Below are 17,563 nucleotides of genomic sequence, written 5' to 3' on the forward strand. Positions count from 1 at the left end.
GTGATGGGATTGGGGATACAACTGCAGCAGTGTTCAAGATGGAGTGTGCTGCCGTGTGGAGGGCAGGGGACTTCAGAAAGGTCAGTGCCCTCCTTTTCTTCCACTTCTTACCTTCCTTGCAGGAATAAAAGTTGCCATGTGTAATAATGGTCATAACTAATTTCCAAGACTGGAAGTGCTAATAATGTATAAATTAAAATGTGAGTGAAAGAGGACTCAACAAGAGGAGCCGGTGGATGACTGAAGGAGGCTGTGAGCCCATGGAGAGCCTGCACCTATAGGAAGTTCCTGATCTCTGGCCCCTTGAAGACAGGAGTCCTTGCTGGAGCAGGTGTGCTGGCAGAACTTGTGACCTTGTGGAGGGCCCATGCTGGAGCACCCTGTTAAAGGACTGCACTCCATGGAAGGGAGGGGGCAGTTGTGCCTCTTCAGCAATGAACAGAACAGAAGCTTTGCATCACTGCAATCAATCTTAATTCAGCTAAACAATGAAGAAAACACCTTCAAAGTTGCTTAGCTAAGTTATGAATAAGTTTTTCTCTTTTTGCTTAATTTGTGGGAAAACTGATTCTCTGACACTTGACCACAGCAGGAAAAGGAAGTGAATGCAGTAACGTTGAGGCCTGTATTTCCCTGAAAAGCAAATCACTGGCATTAACTAAATTACTGCCTAGTTTTGTGGCTACACCTCTACTCTGCAAGAGTAGAATTGCAGAGTAGCATTCAGCCCTAGCTGGTAAGTGATGAAATCTGTCCATAATTATGGTATTACCAATTACAGTATCCAGACAGTCTGCTTTTCCTAATTTATTTTTAGTAATGGTACTCATGAAAAGGCAACATGGCAAGACTTTCTGATATATTCCAGCCCTTCATCCAACCAACAAATGTCTACAGAAGCTGAAAATAAAACCACCCAAAACCAGACCACAAAGTTTGAAAAGTAGAACTTTATTAACAAGCACTCGAAACAAGAAACTGGTCTTTCTGAATAACGCTGCCATGTTCATGATTCTAATCAGACCCATAGGATGCCTCTGTTGCTATGACAGTGCACTGTTTTCCGGGCCATTGCCAGCTGTGGGCACTGTAACACACACTGCTGCCACAGCGCTCTCTTTTGTAAAGGAGTATTCCATAACCAAAGGTTCTGGTGCTGTCATTCAGACAAAATGTCTGAGGAATACAAGAGGTGTTAAGGTGAGAGGTAAATGAAATCTACCACGTGGGATCGAAAAGGTTAAATCTATGGTGTGGTAAGAAGACTTGAAATTGTCTCAGGGAAGTAAAAAATACTTTGTTGCTGCAGTCCTTGCTAAATACATTTGACTGGAGGTCTTAAATGGCTCATTTCAAGGTACATTTACTTACTAGTAAATGAAGTTACTTAAGTTATTTCTTTACTCATTAACAGGGGCAGCTGAGTGTTAAGCAAACATTATGACTAATTGTCTTGATAGAATTCTGTTCTTCACCATCAACCATCAGTCAGTGATACAGTGATACACACCTCTCAGTGGGAAAGATTTGTACCTGGCTTTAAAAAAGAAGCAGAAATTAGTATAGGAGAGCTTCTTCCTTTTTAAACACACAAAGAAGAATTACTCAACTACAGAGAAATTACACCTTGTCAAGGAAAATCAGAAAACAAGTCCTGAAGAGAATACAGTTTTGTTTTATAAGGAACTGAACAATATACTGCAGAAATCTCATGAAAATACTCCAAATAAAAGCACGGGCACTGAAGTAATGAGAACAGAACTGCTCAATAATATCAAACTGAAATGCTGATCTTGTCCTGAAAACAGTTTAGCTACACATCTGCTGGCTATGTAAGGAAACACAGACAAAAAACCTGCATTTCACTTACAACCCTTTGTTTCCAAAACAGCCCACTACTAACTATTAATGATTCAAATAAGCTGTACTGTTAATCCTGATGTAGAGTGATACTGTAGTTAAAACTATTATCAGAGCAATAAATACTTTTCTTCATTTTAGCTGGGAAAATACTATTCCACAGGTGCTAAGCAAAGAAGGGATTAACACTGGCAGAAGCAGTCTTTGTAGAGAGCTCTAAGAGCAGGTGGAGGTCCCAAAGCTCATGGGTTTTTGAAGAGAATGCAAAACTACTGTATCTTCACAAAGTTGTGATACTTACTTCAGAACAATGATGATACTCAGTTATTTTGCATGTGTTTGTCTCTCCAGTGCTGCTTCCATTCGACTTTGCTTTAAACCCTACAGGATACAATTTAGGATAATCTTGGTTTTGCTAACATGGAAGTAAAAACTTGAGTGGCAGAACAAAAGTATTTCTGAACAATCTTTTTCAGTCCTTCACGAATCACAAATAGCTTTTAACTCTCTGTGGAAAGCAGAATAGGGAGTTTAAAAAAGGACAGAAGCCAAACTACATGTGTTCTTTATAATCAGCCACTCTACAGAATAATTTCAAGTATGTATTTCTTGTTCTATTGTAAGCAGATTAAAGCAATCCACAATTACATGTAACCTGAAACAAGAAATCCCCAAACTAGTCATTTGAAGATATCCTATGGCATCAAACCCTCCCTTTCCATCTTCCTCATTTTCTTTCTTCCTAAGTGTACCTAGGAAAATATGAATCAGTAATACAAGTGACAGCTTCTGCTGGGCCTTCACAATCACATGAAACAATTACTCATGAAAAGTCTCTGCAAAAATGCCAAATGCATACTGGCTCACGTGACTCCTACTCAACAACAACAACAACAACACTTAAACAATACAAAACAGCTTTAAACGTAGCAATTGTAAATTAATATAAGAGATCTAAAAAACAGCCCTCCCTATCTAACTCTTTGCTGCAAACAGCAGCAGCAAAATTCCAAAGACGCTTCAAAACAAAGAGTGGCACGTACCAGGTAATACCCAGTGTGATAACCGCTCATGTACCAGGCTATCAACATGCTCCCCAATGCTTCGTCGTCCTCAGGACAGTCTGGCCTCATAGGTGGTGGAGGAGGAATCAACTAAGAAATCGCAAAAGAAATGTCTTTGTTTCAAAAGGGTGCACCTCAGGTTAGAGAGCAACCAATTCCAAAAGGCTGAAACATAAAACTGGAAAATAGGAACATATCCTGTGTTCTCTGAAAAATAAGATGATGTTTTCTGAACACGTGTAATTTCCATAGCCTGGGAGAAACAGGATTCCTGTTGCTTGTGCACAAATTTATTAGGGGGAAATATAATCTGCTTCAGGGAAATACCACTGATTTAAGGTATAGTTTCTTCAAATAATTTTCCCTTTGATATTCTTACCAACAGCTTCACTGCAGCAAAACCGAATGCAAATCAGACCTTGTGCGTTAGATCAGTGCAACTATTGTAACTTACACGTGAAAAATACAGGCTCTAACAAACGTGTTCTGAAAACACAGGCAGTGAGCACATTCAGTGGGAAAACCTGGGATCACCAACACCTTTCTTCCTCGTGCTCCCACCACTTACCGGTGGTCCTGCTGGGAAAGGCGGCGGCCAGCAAGATAAAAATGATGGCGGTGTCTTGCATTTTGATCCAGGCTACATGGAAAAAAAACCAAAACAAATTAAAAAGGAAACTGGGGTATTAGTATTTTACTTAAGAGAATTACGTGAAGCAATTCACATACCTTAAATTTAAGGCAACACACCCCAGCAACTTAATGAAAATACACCCAGTAGCTATTTCTGTGGCATAGTCCATGACTTGAATAGTACAGCCTACAATACACGTGTCACTGAGGGAAACAGGGCTGAAACAGGGCTCTATTTAATACAAGCATTTTTAAAAAGCTTTTCCTAAATGGAAGTCAGTCGTTCCACTGTCATTGAAAGAAACATATCTAATAAGCACACAGGGAAACAGATAATTTCTCCTGTCTGGCTGGGGCACAAGTTGACCAAATTCCATTACACTGGTGAATGTCTTAAAAAAGATCTTAGACACAAATCTATTGATATGAAGGAAAAAAACAAAACCTTATAAAGAAATTTTGCCCAAACAATAATATTTAGAAAACATAATGCTGAGTTCAACTGCGCTATTACTTAAGACTCCTACACCACAGGAAAATTTAAGGGTGTATCAATATCCCATCCCTCATAACTCAGTAGAGAAGCTACAGCTGAAAGGTTCTTTGACATGTGGACATCAGTTTTGATGCCTTCAAAGTCCCACGTTGTGAAACATACCAACTGACTAGAAAAAGTGAAATCTTAAAACATCAACAGCACTATCCCAGTCCAGGGAGAAACTTCCCTCTTGGAAGTCACATGGCAACTGTGAAGCAAGTGTTACCCAGGCAGCAGAAAGCTTTCCCCACTAGACTGCACTGCAAAGGGCTACGCTGTAGCCAGAGTACCACAAAATGACAAACCAACAGGTTCTACCAAGCATATCTGTACATCCCTTCTCGAAATGCGGCCAACTGAACTCTAGACAATTATAAATATAATGCTACTGTCTCAGTGTTCACAACAATACCAGGCTTAATAGTGGTATGTGAATTATTTAGATAAGGCTGAGCTTACCCTTCCCAGGCCTGGGATCGGTGGTGGCGGTGGTGGTGGTGTGGGAAATCGCAGGTTTTGAGGGGAGAATCTTGCTTTTGTGCAGTTGTTTTTGTTTCGAGGTGACTGGGAAGATTTTTCGCTTTCATCTGTTGAATATGGAGTCTCATTTTCATTCTAGAAGACCAAGACATTTTTAGGAAATGCACTAAACAGGAGTTCACAGCTGACAGTTTTAGTGTGGAAAAGCCTGGAAAGTCCCATTCACATCCCTCCCTCTCCCTAGCCCTCCCAGTCCTACTCAGCAATGATTTTATAATCTCACAACTTTATCTGCTCACCATTTTAGCTATGTTTTCTTTCCTTAGTGAATTTCTTGTTGTCCCCTCCCTCTCTTTCATGCTGAGTTAAAGAAGTAAAAGGACCCTTTCATTCCTTCCATCAGCTCGTGTCTGTTCACAACAGAATCGTGCACCGATTCTCTCTGAGCACCAGCAGTGCCGCCAGACATACTGAGAGAAGCTAATTGTCCCGTTTTCTCTTTCCTTTACACGAGAATGAAGAAGCGTCCCTCACCTCCCCAGAATTCCCCGTCCCATTTACTATTTCATCGCTGGCTGGAGGAAGTAGATCAGACAGGTTCTGCTCCTCCTGATTCCCGTATCCCGTGTAAGTGACAACACACGTGCCTCTCTTCTGGTTGATGGAGGCAATAGTTGCCAGGTACAGATTGCCATCCTCAGACCAAACAGCACTGCACCTGTCACCAACCTTCCACTGCAACAGAAGCAATCTCTTGTCAATACCTACACCAACAAGGTGCCTCTTATTAAAATTGCTTTTTGTCCCAGCCACGAGAAAGGTGACGCCCACCTACAGTGCGGTGGGGTTTTTTTTGTATTTTGTGAAATAGCTCAATGTAACTCACAAAAAAGAGTTTATAATGTTACCACCCCTACCCCAAAATGTAACTGCCAAGCTGAAGAAGCTACTTCTGAGCACCGCAGAGCAGGACAACACGCAGCGCCAGCACGACCGGCATGCACAGGCGAGCGGACCTGTTTCAAAGGCGCTGCGTTGCTCTTCTTTCTATTCCTGTTCTTTTTATGGTTTTTCCTCTTTATCACCATGCGCTGCTCCTGCTTGTCTGAGGGCTCCGAGCACTCCCCATTCTTTAAGGCGTTCTTCGGGAAAAGAAAGGAGGAAAACAGTGAACGCCAATCCAGCGGCCTCAGCGCCCAGAGCGGGGCCCCGGCCGCGCGGATCCCCCGTACCTTGAAGGAGGCCACCGCCTTGTCGTAGGCCTTGATGAGGGCCGTGTCGTCCCAGATGTCGGAGTCGTCGCTCTGCGGAGGGCACAGCGCCGGTTACCGCGGTTATCCCGGTTATCCCGGTTATCCCGGCTATCCCGCTCCCGCCCCCGCGCCCGCCGCGCTCCCCACCTGGCCGGTGCCGCGCCGGAACAGCACCGCGTCCGCCATGCCCGCGCCCGGCTCCGGTTCCGGCCCCGCCTCCCGCTCCCTTCCCTTCCCCTTCCCCTTCCCTTCCCGTGCCCTCCGGACCCGCCCCCGCCTCAGGAGGGACCGCGCCGGGACCGCGGGGGAGCACCCACCGCGGCGGGTCCGAGCCCAGGAGCAGCGAGAATGGGGATTCCTGCTGTGTCCAGTGCTGGGCTCCTCAGTGCAAGGAGGAACAAGGAGCTGTCGGAGAGGGTCCAGCGAAGGGCCATAAGGATGATTGGAGGTCTGGAGCATCTCTCGTAGGAGAGGCTGTGAGCGCTGGGCATGTCTAGCCCAGAGGAGAGACGACTGAGAGGGTACCTCGCTAGTGCAGTTCAGTGTCTCAAAGGCAGGCGCCAAGAGGGTGGCCCCAGACTCTTTTCGGTGGTGCCTGGAGGGACGAGGAGCAAAGGCCATAAACGAGCCCACAGGAGGTTCCACCTCGGAGAACTTTGCATTGAGGGTGGCAGAGCACTGGAACGGGCTGCCCGGGGAAGTCATGGAGTCTCCCTCTCTGAAGACATTAAAATCCCACCTGGACGCATCCCTGGGTAACCTGCTCTAGGTGACCCTGCCTTGGCAGGGGTGGTTGGACTGAATTATCTCCAGAGATCCCTTCCAACCCTAAAAATTTTGTGAACTTGCTTAATTTCTCACCAGCTGTAGGTATTATGGTGCCAGAACCAGCCACGTTTTCCTTCCAGCTCTCCTCAAGCTGTGTCAGGGGCCTGTTAACAAACAGCAAATGCACTAAATATGATAGAGCTGACACAAGCAAAGGCCTCCAAGTTTTCTCTTTAGAGACTGAAAACAGCTGCTGAGGAGCACATTTAGCACAGTGTGCAGCTGCAGTGGAGCTGCAGGTTAAGCTCTGGGTGGCAAAATCTCCAGGCAAGGGGCCAGGAACTGCACAGGTACCTGTGGCCCAGCCAGGGACCAGACACTGACACAGCAGCAGTCGAGCACCCCCAGACTTTCCCCTCCCTGTAGACTGTGCGGGTATAAAAGCCCAAGGTTTCCCTTGCTCAGAGTCCCTCCTCAGAGTCTCCAGCTTGAGCTGCTGTTTTGTTATTTAGTTACTGCACCTAAGATTAGGTTATATTAAGGATAAGGACGTCTGAGACTCTGCTGTGGGGAGCCTGGTCCGTGTGAGTGAGGGGTGTGTAGCTGTGAAGGGGCTTTGGTCTCAGCTCAAGGTGGTGTGAGAGTGACTGCCAGAGTGGCTGCTGGATGGTTAGATAGAGAAGTTTCCCTAACTGTTCTCCTTTAGTCAGCACACAGTACACTCAAGCATGCCTATGAACCAAGGGCTGAGTTTTTTCACACCAACTTTTGTTCCTGAGGCAGGTTTAAACACTAATTTAAAATAGTTTTAGTGATGCAGCAATTTCAAGAGCTGCTGACACTGCACTTAATATCAAGCCTGCAGCTTCTCTAAAAGTTAGTATCAGCACTAGGTTCTGTCAGTTTTATACACCAACAAAGTCTGCAATTCAACAGGCAACTTTGCCTATAGTGCAGACTTACATTGCATGCGATATTGCTTATAATATGCATTTGTTATAAACTTTATTTATATTATACTTACATACACGTACTGTGTTTATCCACAATATTATCCATTCCTTGTGTTCTTGGTAACTTCTTAGAAATCCACTGACTACCAAGCATAACCACTTCAGGTTAGACAGTATTTCACGCAACATTTTATTGTAAAAATATTTCAAGATGAGATTTACAGTTCAGACCTCTGTAAAGTTAAGCACATTCTGAACGAAGCTGTACTTTCAGGAACTGAGACAACCATATCTGGTCGAACTGCACAGATATTCAGAAATCCTGTTACTGGAACCATTAAGTAAAACTAACAAATGCAGCAAAAGCTGGAGTAAAGTTACTGCTTGGTACTTTTATTCATACACATGCAGAAGAGTGTAGTCAGTTTTGAAACAGCACTCCAGACAACTAAGCCTATGGTAACCAGAAAATACTCTACACTAATCCTAGTTGAACAACTCTGCACAATAAATGTTTAATCATTTAATGGCCGAACACTTCTATAAATGATCTTTGATCTTCCAGGCCCTTCTGCTTCGTCGACGCCCTCTGTCTTATCCATAGGGGCAGCTCATTTTGCTCCTGCCTGCAGAGACTTCCTTTCATTAGCTGCCTTTTGCTTTTGCTGCATGATTTCAGAGTCTCTGTGAAGAAAAGAAGTTGGATATCAAACACTGGCTCACAGTTTTTCTAAGCAGAGTCTCCTCCAGTTTATTTTTGCCCTTTGGTAGCCTCCTCTTCAAGACGAGAAAAAGGTTAGAATAGAATTCCTCAGTTAGCCATGAGCACACTATTTTTATTACCCTGTGTTTTTTCTCTGCATGCCAGAAGGCAGACAAGTTACCTGATTAGCAGACATTATATAATTCTTTCTGTTTTAGAAGTAAAGGACACAATAGATCAAATGTCTTCAAGAAAGCATTACGCAATCTTTTCCTGTTTGTACCAGGCAAAAAGCTGCTCAAAAGAAAGAAAATCTTTATGGGACTTAAAAAAAAAAACCCAACCCTTTTTAACAGCAGATAGAGCAAAACTTCATCCATGGTTTATGCTCTGGCACGTGACTGGACCATGAATCAAAGCAAAGTACTTAAGTGCTGTTTCAGCTAAGACACTGGATTATTTCTGACCCATTTCCCCCTCCTTCTCTGCTCAGCCATTTCACTCAACTTTGCTAGATCTCACCTCTGTTTTCTCTGAGAAGCAGACAAGCTATCCTCTTTCCTTTTGCCTTTGTGGATCTCCTGAGTTTTCTTCAGGTTCTTTTGGCGGGCAAGTTCACGCTGGTTCCCACCTGTAAGATAAAATACAGTTTGGTGGTGGTTGGGTTTTTTTGTTGGTTTTTTTGTTTTGGTTTTTTTGTGTTTTTTTGGTTTTTTTTTTCCCCCCTGTGTAAAAGTCTGTTATAAAGGTGGTGTGGTATGGCACAATCTGTAGAGCTGCATATTGCATCAGTGTTCCCCTCTGGTGCACAATGGGAGAAATTAAAGCCTGTTAGTTCTCACATGTACAATTCTATAGGTCATGTCCAAGAGTTATCAAAATTCATTTTAACATTTCGTACAGAAATAAAGTGCAATTTGCCATAAGACTGAAGAAAGACCATTGCACAACAGCCTGGACAAAATGGTATCAGTAACTCATCTAAACAAGAGTCATCATCTCAAATTCCAGCATCCAACATAGCTTACAAATTAATTCTAGACCGAAAGAACAGCATTAAAATTAATTACACTCAAATACTATTGAAGACGTGACCTCAAAAGACATTTTTATTTGAAATCAAGTGCTGTACTTTAGCATGGCCTTAGCAACTGATTAGCATAACTTTCAACAAAAGTGAGAAGAATAACATTATTTATATATATATAAGTATAAAGACACAAAACCACATCACTGTCAGGATAGAGAACACCTTTTCAGGGAACAGACAACTTACCCCAGGACTACCAACCCCATGAGCAGCCAACAAGTGAGGCCATGCAATCTGTTTGATCAGACAAGGTTCCTGAGGGCATGACATCAAAACCCTCCATCTAAATACTCAGAGTTTTCCAGGCAATGGCCACAGCCATCACAGTTACAAACTCTTTTGCATTAGCTGGCAATCTTTCCTCAGAATTCTCCTCCTTACAGCTCTAGTCTGCTCTAACCTGCCAGAACTGGTTCACTGCCTTGCTATTTCTCCTTGTTCTCCTCCTTTTGGACTCAAAGTGTTCCAGATATGCTAGGCATAACCACTTGTGCTTTTAAACAATACAGAGCATATTTTTCTGTGCTCAAAAATGAAAACTCCATCTACCCATAATTTCTGTTGTGTCTCTCTGGTCTCTCTCCAGCCTACCTATGCCATCGTTCAACCTTGAAGCCAGAAATCTCTCCAGTCTTCTCGTGCCTGTAATTTCTGGTATATGGAAGCAGTTTAGGACTAGGTCAATTTTAAACAGCCACCTGCTGATATGATCCATAGCTTTATATTCACCCCATTTCTGAGCTGACAAAGGTACCTGCCATGCCAACAAGTAGGCAAGAGCTACCCTGCAGAAGCAGGGCTTTGTGCATTCTTCACAACAGTACATGTACTGCCAGTAAGAGGTGCCAGAAGCCCAGGTGAAAACAGCCTGTTATGCCTGCTACTTCCTGAGGGCTGCTCCTGCCCTGGAAGGTACGCTTCATCTGTGACAGGACATCAGGTACTACCTTTTGAGAAAGCAAAGAGAACTTCTGCTCATCCTCCTTATTATCCTGTCCCCAAAGATTATCTAGAAGAAGGGCAGCTGTTTGTTCAGCGACTGAAGTGAAACAGCTCTCTATCTCTGGCAGCACCAGTGTTGATTAGAACTTGATGACTCATGAGCAGATGATACATTCCAAGCTATAAATGGTTCCTGGATTTTGTGGTGCTCAGGAGGCAGGAACGTCATACAAACGATTCAGCAGCAACAAAAGAACTCTTCTGTGGTGCTTAAAAAAAAAAAAATAATCAAGTATCTTCTACCATGAAAAAAAGACGGGAAGTCAAAACACACTGCTGTTGCCAGAATTCATATAGCAATCACCCTTCACCCTTAACCTCAGGCACTTCCTTCCTTCTCAAGTGAACACCGTGCATGGTCTCTGCAGTTATTCCATGTATACTTAGGAGCTAAACACAGTGGCATCACTGAAAAGCCTGGCTGTCACTTCTGCACAGCAAAGCAGAGCAGGTAAAAAAGCTGAGCAATACAGAACGCACACAGAGCACAGAAGACCAAATAACCATCTGGAAAGAAATTTACGTGTACCATCCCTGCTTCCAAGTAAACATTTCCAAGGACTATTTGGCCCCATCACTTCACCTGGGATGCTCAATGAGTATCCCTAGCTTCAAGCGAGCCAGTGCTGTTTTCTACATTCCGTAACATCAACCTAAATCTTCCATGAAATTGTTCTACCAGAAGACAATTCAGCTTTCTGTAATGCGAAATTCAAGCATGAACTACCCTGTAAAGGCCAGTACACCCCTCCTGCTTATACCTCTGCCTAAAGCATCCTCACCCTGCCTGCCCGTGCAAGACAAATGCCTTACTTCGACCTGTCCTTGCTCTCCCAACTCCAGGGAAAAAAAAATTTAAAAAAAAGAGCCCTAAACCTGCCACTTCCTCACATTCAAAATCTGTTCTGTGCACAAACTGTTTATGATCCAGGTCTTCAGCTGCGCTTCCTGCAGCAGAGTGGCTTCAAAATTGTGTATTTTTTTAAGCAACCGAGTGTTGCAAGCACAGCCTCAGTTAAATATAAGCAATTTCTGTCCTGCCAAGCACAACGCGCAGGAGGCACAGGAGCAGCCCCAGAGAGAGCATCCTGGGCTCGGTTCACAGTTCTCCGCCATTTTAGAGCGGGTCTCCCAACAACGCTGCTGTTGAACACGGTGATGATTTACCAAGTCCTGCGGCCCTTTCAACCACCCCTTCGCAACCGCAACTTAAGTAGTGTAGTACTGAGCATTCAGCACTGATATAAAAGCCCTTTATTTCCACTGCTGGGCGGCAGCCGGGACTGAAGCGGAGCGTGGCTGTTGTTCCAGTCCATCGCCACCTTTATTCCTCCGTCCCGCCCCGCAGCACAGCCGCGCCGGGAGGCGGGGGAGGATGTTTTCGCCTCCAGCTCCAGACGGCGGCAGGGCTGGCAAGAAGCCTCAGCCCCAGCGCCCCACGCACTGTCTACGGGCAGGACTTCGCTAAGGAGGGGACGCTAAGCCCGCAGAGACCCAGACACGGCAGCGGCACCACAAGCGCCTTTGATTGCCGGGCCCCGACCGACCCCGGCTGGGCCGCCCTCGGGGTCGCGCCCAGGCCTGGAGCCAACCGGGGAGCGGCCCAAGTCCCATCGCCCCCTCCGCTCCCCGACAGAACCACGGGCCAGCCCCTTGAACCCCACCGCCACTCACGGGTCATGGCGAGACGTTCAGGCCGCGCACCACCGACACTGACACCCCCACCGACACCCCACGGCCTGGCCGGTCACTCCTCCGCTCCCACAGCCGGAACCGTCTGACGGGCCACCCGCCGCCGCCGGCCCTTATGAAACCTCGCTGGCCGCTGACGTCACTGCGCCGCGCGCACCCGGCCCAATCAGTGGGCTGTGCGGCGCCGTCCCCGCCCCTTGAGGGCGGGAGGGTCCCGGGGTCACCGCGGAGCGTCCGCCCGGGCCGGGGCATGGGGGGAGATGGGGAGTGGCTCTGTTTAACGAGCTGGTCATGGTAGGCCAAGCGAGTGCCTGGGAAGCAGTTTAGGGACGTCTGGCCTGAAGAGTGAAGCGTCTTTGGATCTCCCGGCCGTTACAGGCGGTTTCGGTGCCGTTGTCCGTTTCCCCGCACGGGCTCTACCCCCTCCCCCTCGCCGCCCCTCCTCGATGCGCCCGCCGGCGCACGCCGATGACGTCTCTGGGGCGCGCCACCGGGGCGGCACGGCGTGAGGCGCCGGGGCTCGCGGCAGTGCCGGGCCGCGCGCGGGCGGGCGGGCGCGCGCCTCCCCCGGGAGCGCCGCCATGTTCCGGCGGGCCCGGCTCGCCGTGCGGCCCAACGTGCGCGCCCCGGGCAGGGCCCCCGGCACGGCCCCCGGCACGGCCACGGCCACGGCCACCGGCACGGCCCCCGGCACGGCCACCGGCACGGCCACCGGCACGGCCCCGGCCACGGCCACCGGCACGGCCCCGGGCACGGCCCCCGGCACGGCCACCGGCACGGCCACCGGCGCTGGCGGGGCGGGCGCGGAGCCGCCGGAGCCCCCGGGCTCCCCGGTGGCGGGCGGAGCAGGGTCCGCGGCAGGAGCGGCAGAGGCGCGGCGCACCGAGAGGTGAGTCCCGCCGAGCTCGGGCCGGTGAGGCCGCGTGTGGGCCCGCGAGTGCCCGGGATCGCCCTGCGCGGGGTGGGGAGGCCGGGGCGGCGCTGGGGGCTCTCCATAGCGCGGGCTGTGGTGCCCCGCCCCGGCTGCGTCTGGGGGCTCGTCCCCCGGAGCTCCTGGGACACTGGAAGTGGCGCTTATTGCTCTGGTCTAGTTGGCACATTGGTGTTTGGCCGTACGTTTGGTTCGATGATCTCGGAGGTCTTTTCAAACCTAATTGATTCTGTAAGTTAAGAGTGCGAAGGAGGGGCCCGGCGCGGTCTGGCACTCTGTTCCTGGCTCTGGCAGCAGCCGGGAGCCCCGGTTTGCTGCGTGCAGCAGAAATTCCTTGTGCTCCTTGAGCGGCTGACTTTGATTCTGCGTTCCTGCAGCGCTTCCTCCTTTGTATTCGCTTTTCCACGCGTTAGCGAGAGAAGACTTTCTGGCATTTTTCCTTTTCCGCCGTTCATTTCTTTAAGCGCTTTTTACTGTAATACAAGCGCAAAGTTGGTCATAGGACCAGTCCTTGAGGACCTCCCTGCCGTGGGTTAACCCTGGCTGGATGCTAAACCCTTGCTTGCTTCATCACACCTCTCCCCCCTCCCATGGGATGGGCAGCAAATCAAAAGGGCAAAAGTGCAAGAACTCCTCTGTCAGTGTAATATATAAAGCAAAAGATGTGCGAGTAACAAAGCAAGACTGGGAACTCGTTTACCACTTCCCATCGTCAGGCAGGTATTTTACTGTCTCCATGAAAGCAGGGCTCCATTATGTGTCACAGTTGCTTGGGGAGAAAAACGTCCTAACTCCAAATGTCCTCCTTTCTTCCTTCTTCCCCAACTTTTGCTGGGGAGCACGATGCCACATGGTGTGGGATATCCCTTTGGTCATTTGGGGTCAGCTCTCCCCGCTGTGTTGCCTCCCAGCTTCTTGCCCATCCCCAGTCTACTCAGTCATGGGGCAGCATGAGAGGAGACCTTGGTGCTGTTTAATCATTGCTCGGCAGGAGCTGGAACGTGGGTGGGCTGTCGGTGCTCTTGTGGTCACAGATCTGAAACAGCAGATGAGCTCCTGTGAAAGGGGTTAACTCTGGCCCCACCAAAACCAGTATAGACCAGCTTTTCAGGAAATTTCCCCAGTCTGACATTTGCTTTTCACAACAACCTTGCCACTTCTTTTAAGTAGTTGGTTTTGCATCTTTCATGTATACTTCTGTTCTTTTGGTTGAAGCTTGTCCTTTATATTAGTGTGAAAAGGTCTTTCAGTCTTCTGTTTCTTGTGACTAGAAACTCTGATATCAAAGTAGTTGGCATGGCATGTCTTTAGGAAACCCATGCTGCCTCTTTTTCAGCTTGTATCTTACATCTTCCCTTCTTTTGCATTGTGCGTTAAGGATGTTTTTCTTTGAGGTTTTATTTATAAAATTCATGTGTTACAAAGATTATGTTACTGGATCTTTTCCTATCTGATGCTTTGTTCTTAAATGAAAATATTCTCAGTATTTTTCACTTTTGCGATACTGTTGCTGATTCAGGAGATTTATTAAAGACTTTTGTATTTGTAATGTAACCAGTGCTTCATTGGAATATAACGTCAGGTTTGAAAATTAGGTACTGGTACCGTTCTGAAAGGCACTCTGATCACACCTTTGCCATATAACCTTATGACACGGTGACCCACCCAGTTGATCAAGGGAAGCCAGGTGGTGTAATCTTTTTGGATCTCAGTAAAACCTTCACTACTGTCTCTCACAGGATCCTTCTGCACAAACTGTCCAGCACACAGCTGGATAAACACACCATGTGGTGGGTGAGCAATTGGCTCACGGGTTGAACACAGAGGGTAACAGTGAATGGGGTGACATCAGACTGGTGACCTGTCACTGGTGGGTTCCACAGGGCTCCATGTTGGGCCCTGTGCTCTTCAACACCTTCATTAATGACTTGGACAGAGGACTGGAAGGGATACAGAGCACGTTTGCAGATGACACAAAACTGTGAGGAGCTGCTGACACCCTCACAGGCAGGGAGGCCCTGCAGAGAGACCTTGGCAGATTGAGGACTGGGCAATCACCAACAGATGAAGTTCAACAGGGGGAAGTGCTGGATTCTGCCCCTGGGATGAGGCAACCCTGGATATACAGACAGACTGTGCAATGAGATGCTGGAAAGCAGTGCCAGGAAAGGGCCCTGGGGGTCCTGGTGGATGGCAGGTTGAATGTGAGTCAGCAGTGCCCTGGCAGCCAGGAGGGCCAACCCTGTCCTGGGGGGCATCAGGCAAAGCATCGCCAGCTGAGCCAGGGAGGGGATTGTCCCGCTCTGCTCTGACCTGGGGCAGCCTCACCTTGAATATTGTGTGCAGTTTGGGCATCACAGTGTAACTAAGATATTGAGCTATTAGAGAGTGTCCAAGGGAGGGCAAGGGTGGTGAAGGATCTGGAGGAGAAGTTGTATGAGGAGTGGCTGAGGTCACTTGGTCTGTTCATCCTGGAGAAGAGCAGACTGAGGGGAGAGCTCATGGCAGTTAAAACTTCCTTGTGATGGGAAGAGGAGGGGCAGGCACTGATCTCTTCTCTGTGGTGACCAGTGACAGACCTGAGGAAACACCATAAAACTGAGTCAGGTTGTATATCAGGAAAATGTTTTTCACCCAAAGGGTGGTTCACTGGAACAGACCCCAGAGGAGTGATCACAACGCCAAGCCTGACCATTCAAGAAGCTCTCAGGCCCGTGGTGTGACTCTTGGGGATGGTCCTGTGCAGGGCCAGGAGCTGAACTTTGATGATCCTTATGGGTCCCTTCTATGTCAGGATATTCTGTGATTCTAAATAATGGGCACATCAAATATTTTTCTTAATAAATTCGAAAAACACCCGAGCTTACAAATCCACAAAACCATGCCCTTCTGTTAAAAAAAATAGAGCAGTTGTAAGAGATATAAAAGTGTTTTAAAATTGTTCATGTTGAATGTGGTGTGCAAACCTCTTCAGTTTGACAACACTTTGGAAGGTGTGGGATGTCTAAGGGTGAGCTTCTTTGGAGAAGTGAGGATTTGGAAAATGTTCCTCTTAGAAGAAGAGACCTGTGAACCACTGGAGAACTATGGTGGGTTCCACAACTCAGCTGGACAGAGAAGGTGGTATCCAACTTGAAATGCTGGGAGAATCCCAAGGGAACTTATAGTCCTGGGAGCAAGCAGAAAAGGCACGAGTGAGAGTTCTAAATTACCCTTCCTTGCCATGTTTGGTCACCCCAAGTTCCACTAAAAAGCTGGCTCTTAAAGTTCTTGGTTGCTTTTGAAGATGTACAACAACCAAGTAGGAGACAAAAAATTGGGATTTTTTGCAGAGCAAACAGTGTTAGCTTTTTTGGGGAACTCTAGATACCTCCCTAGGTGATGCATTTTAGAAATTGGCTGCCTGGGTGTCTCTGAGGAAGAGTGAATTTGAAGGAAGTCCCACGATTTGATTTCCTGGGTGAGGTATTTGATGACATATAACACAATGTGTGTGTTGTGTAGTGTGCAAGAAAAGTAAAGGTAAGTGTAAAAATGTCTTGCATATTTATTCTTCCAAATTACAGCATTCCTTCACAGCTGCTGAAATCTGTGTCTGTAGTATTGGTTACTTTACCTTGTTTTGTTTTCTGTATGCTGAATGGGTTTTGTTAATTATCAGGGAAGTGAAAAATTTCAAAGCATAAGATAATTCTTAATTTTTTCATACTATTCAGAAATCCAATGTGGCACTGACTAAAAACTCCACAAAACACAGGTGGTATGGAGAAGGAGAGAATTACTCTCCACTGTCTCCTGCTGTACAAAGAAATGAGGTTGTTGAAAGGAACTTGCAAGGATCTCGTTCAAAACAGACAGACAGGCACCATGTGATAAGCCCTCTAAATTCCTTGCACAAGGGTGTTATGTGTACTAGAAATGTGCATGAACTCACAGTGTGGGACAAATTGATTCAGCCATTTAACAGAGGCTGCTAAATGCAAACACGTTATGTTGCAGCATTTGCCTGAATCACAGGTAATAGCTGGAGAGCATTCAGAAGAGTTTCTCAGTATGTTTGTGTTTTCCTTACATTCCCTGAAAGGCATTTTTGAAATTTGTACCTGACCATTTTTGAAAATGTCTAAGTGAACTATGGGTGTGGTTGTCCTCGTATACAGAAGCAGGGCATAGTTCCAATGCAAAATTAAAAAAAACCCTCTTTATGACTCAGTTATAATTTTACTGCAGTCTTACTGTGAGCAACAGCCACGAAGCTGAACTCTGGAGGAGTCAGCGGATTTGGGAAGATCGTAATTGTTGGCAATTTTACTTGCACTTTGAAAATGATTTCGGCATAAATGGTGGGAAAAGTACTTCTATAAGAAAGCTTTCCAGGGAAGCTAAGAGTTGTTGGCATGTTAAGTGTAAGCAGCAACCAGTTTGACTGCCAAAGTTTTTCTGGAATTCACAGTTTACATGTCATCTGCTTGCAAATGGGTATGTGAGAGGAATGTTAACATTTGTTGTAATAAAAATCATCAAACTGCTTGTTGCATACAGCTTCATTAAAATGTTTTTAATATATCACCTGTGTTATGTGGGTTGTTTGTTACA

At 46.8% G+C, this 17,563-nt stretch overlaps 3 protein-coding genes across 4 annotated transcripts in view; 1 reads left to right on the top strand and 2 right to left on the bottom strand.

Annotated features, from left to right (window-relative positions):
* Positions 1–935: 935 nt before the first annotated feature.
* Positions 936–6,048, bottom strand: LOC126647173 (survival motor neuron protein-like). 2 transcript variants are annotated; one of them, XM_050329137.1, is made up of 9 exons: positions 5,976–6,048; positions 5,808–5,879; positions 5,592–5,717; positions 5,137–5,310; positions 4,555–4,710; positions 3,493–3,564; positions 2,904–3,014; positions 2,162–2,241; positions 936–1,537 (listed from the first exon to the last, which is right to left on the bottom strand). In XM_050329137.1, exons 1-8 carry the CDS (start codon positions 6,012–6,014, stop codon positions 2,185–2,187), a joined length of 807 nt encoding a protein of 268 aa, XP_050185094.1. In that variant the 5' UTR covers positions 6,015–6,048; the 3' UTR covers positions 936–1,537; positions 2,162–2,184. The 2 variants fall into 2 exon arrangements, with proteins under 2 accessions (XP_050185094.1, XP_050185093.1); XM_050329136.1 differs by having other exon boundaries at positions 5,110–5,310.
* A 1,677-nt stretch (positions 6,049–7,725) lies between these two features.
* On the bottom strand, positions 7,726–12,152 carry SERF1B (small EDRK-rich factor 1B). Its single transcript, XM_050329585.1, has 3 exons — positions 12,019–12,152; positions 8,775–8,883; positions 7,726–8,233 (listed from the first exon to the last, which is right to left on the bottom strand). The coding sequence occupies exons 1-3, from the start codon at positions 12,023–12,025 to the stop codon at positions 8,161–8,163; spliced, it is 189 nt and encodes a 62-aa protein (XP_050185542.1). The 5' UTR covers positions 12,026–12,152; the 3' UTR covers positions 7,726–8,160.
* A 465-nt stretch (positions 12,153–12,617) lies between these two features.
* BDP1 (B double prime 1, subunit of RNA polymerase III transcription initiation factor IIIB) overlaps positions 12,618–17,563 on the top strand; it is a 55,297-nt gene continuing 50,351 nt past the window's right edge. Inside the window, exon 1 of the mRNA XM_050328905.1 lies at positions 12,618–12,925. Coding sequence (XP_050184862.1) covers positions 12,618–12,925 — 308 coding nt within the window. The remainder of the gene's footprint in view (positions 12,926–17,563) is intronic.

Source organism: Myiozetetes cayanensis, unplaced genomic scaffold (assembly GCF_022539395.1).
Source record: "Myiozetetes cayanensis isolate MyiCay16 unplaced genomic scaffold, myiCay2020 scf4, whole genome shotgun sequence".
In the NCBI taxonomy this organism is placed as follows: Eukaryota; Metazoa; Chordata; class Aves; order Passeriformes; family Tyrannidae; genus Myiozetetes; species Myiozetetes cayanensis.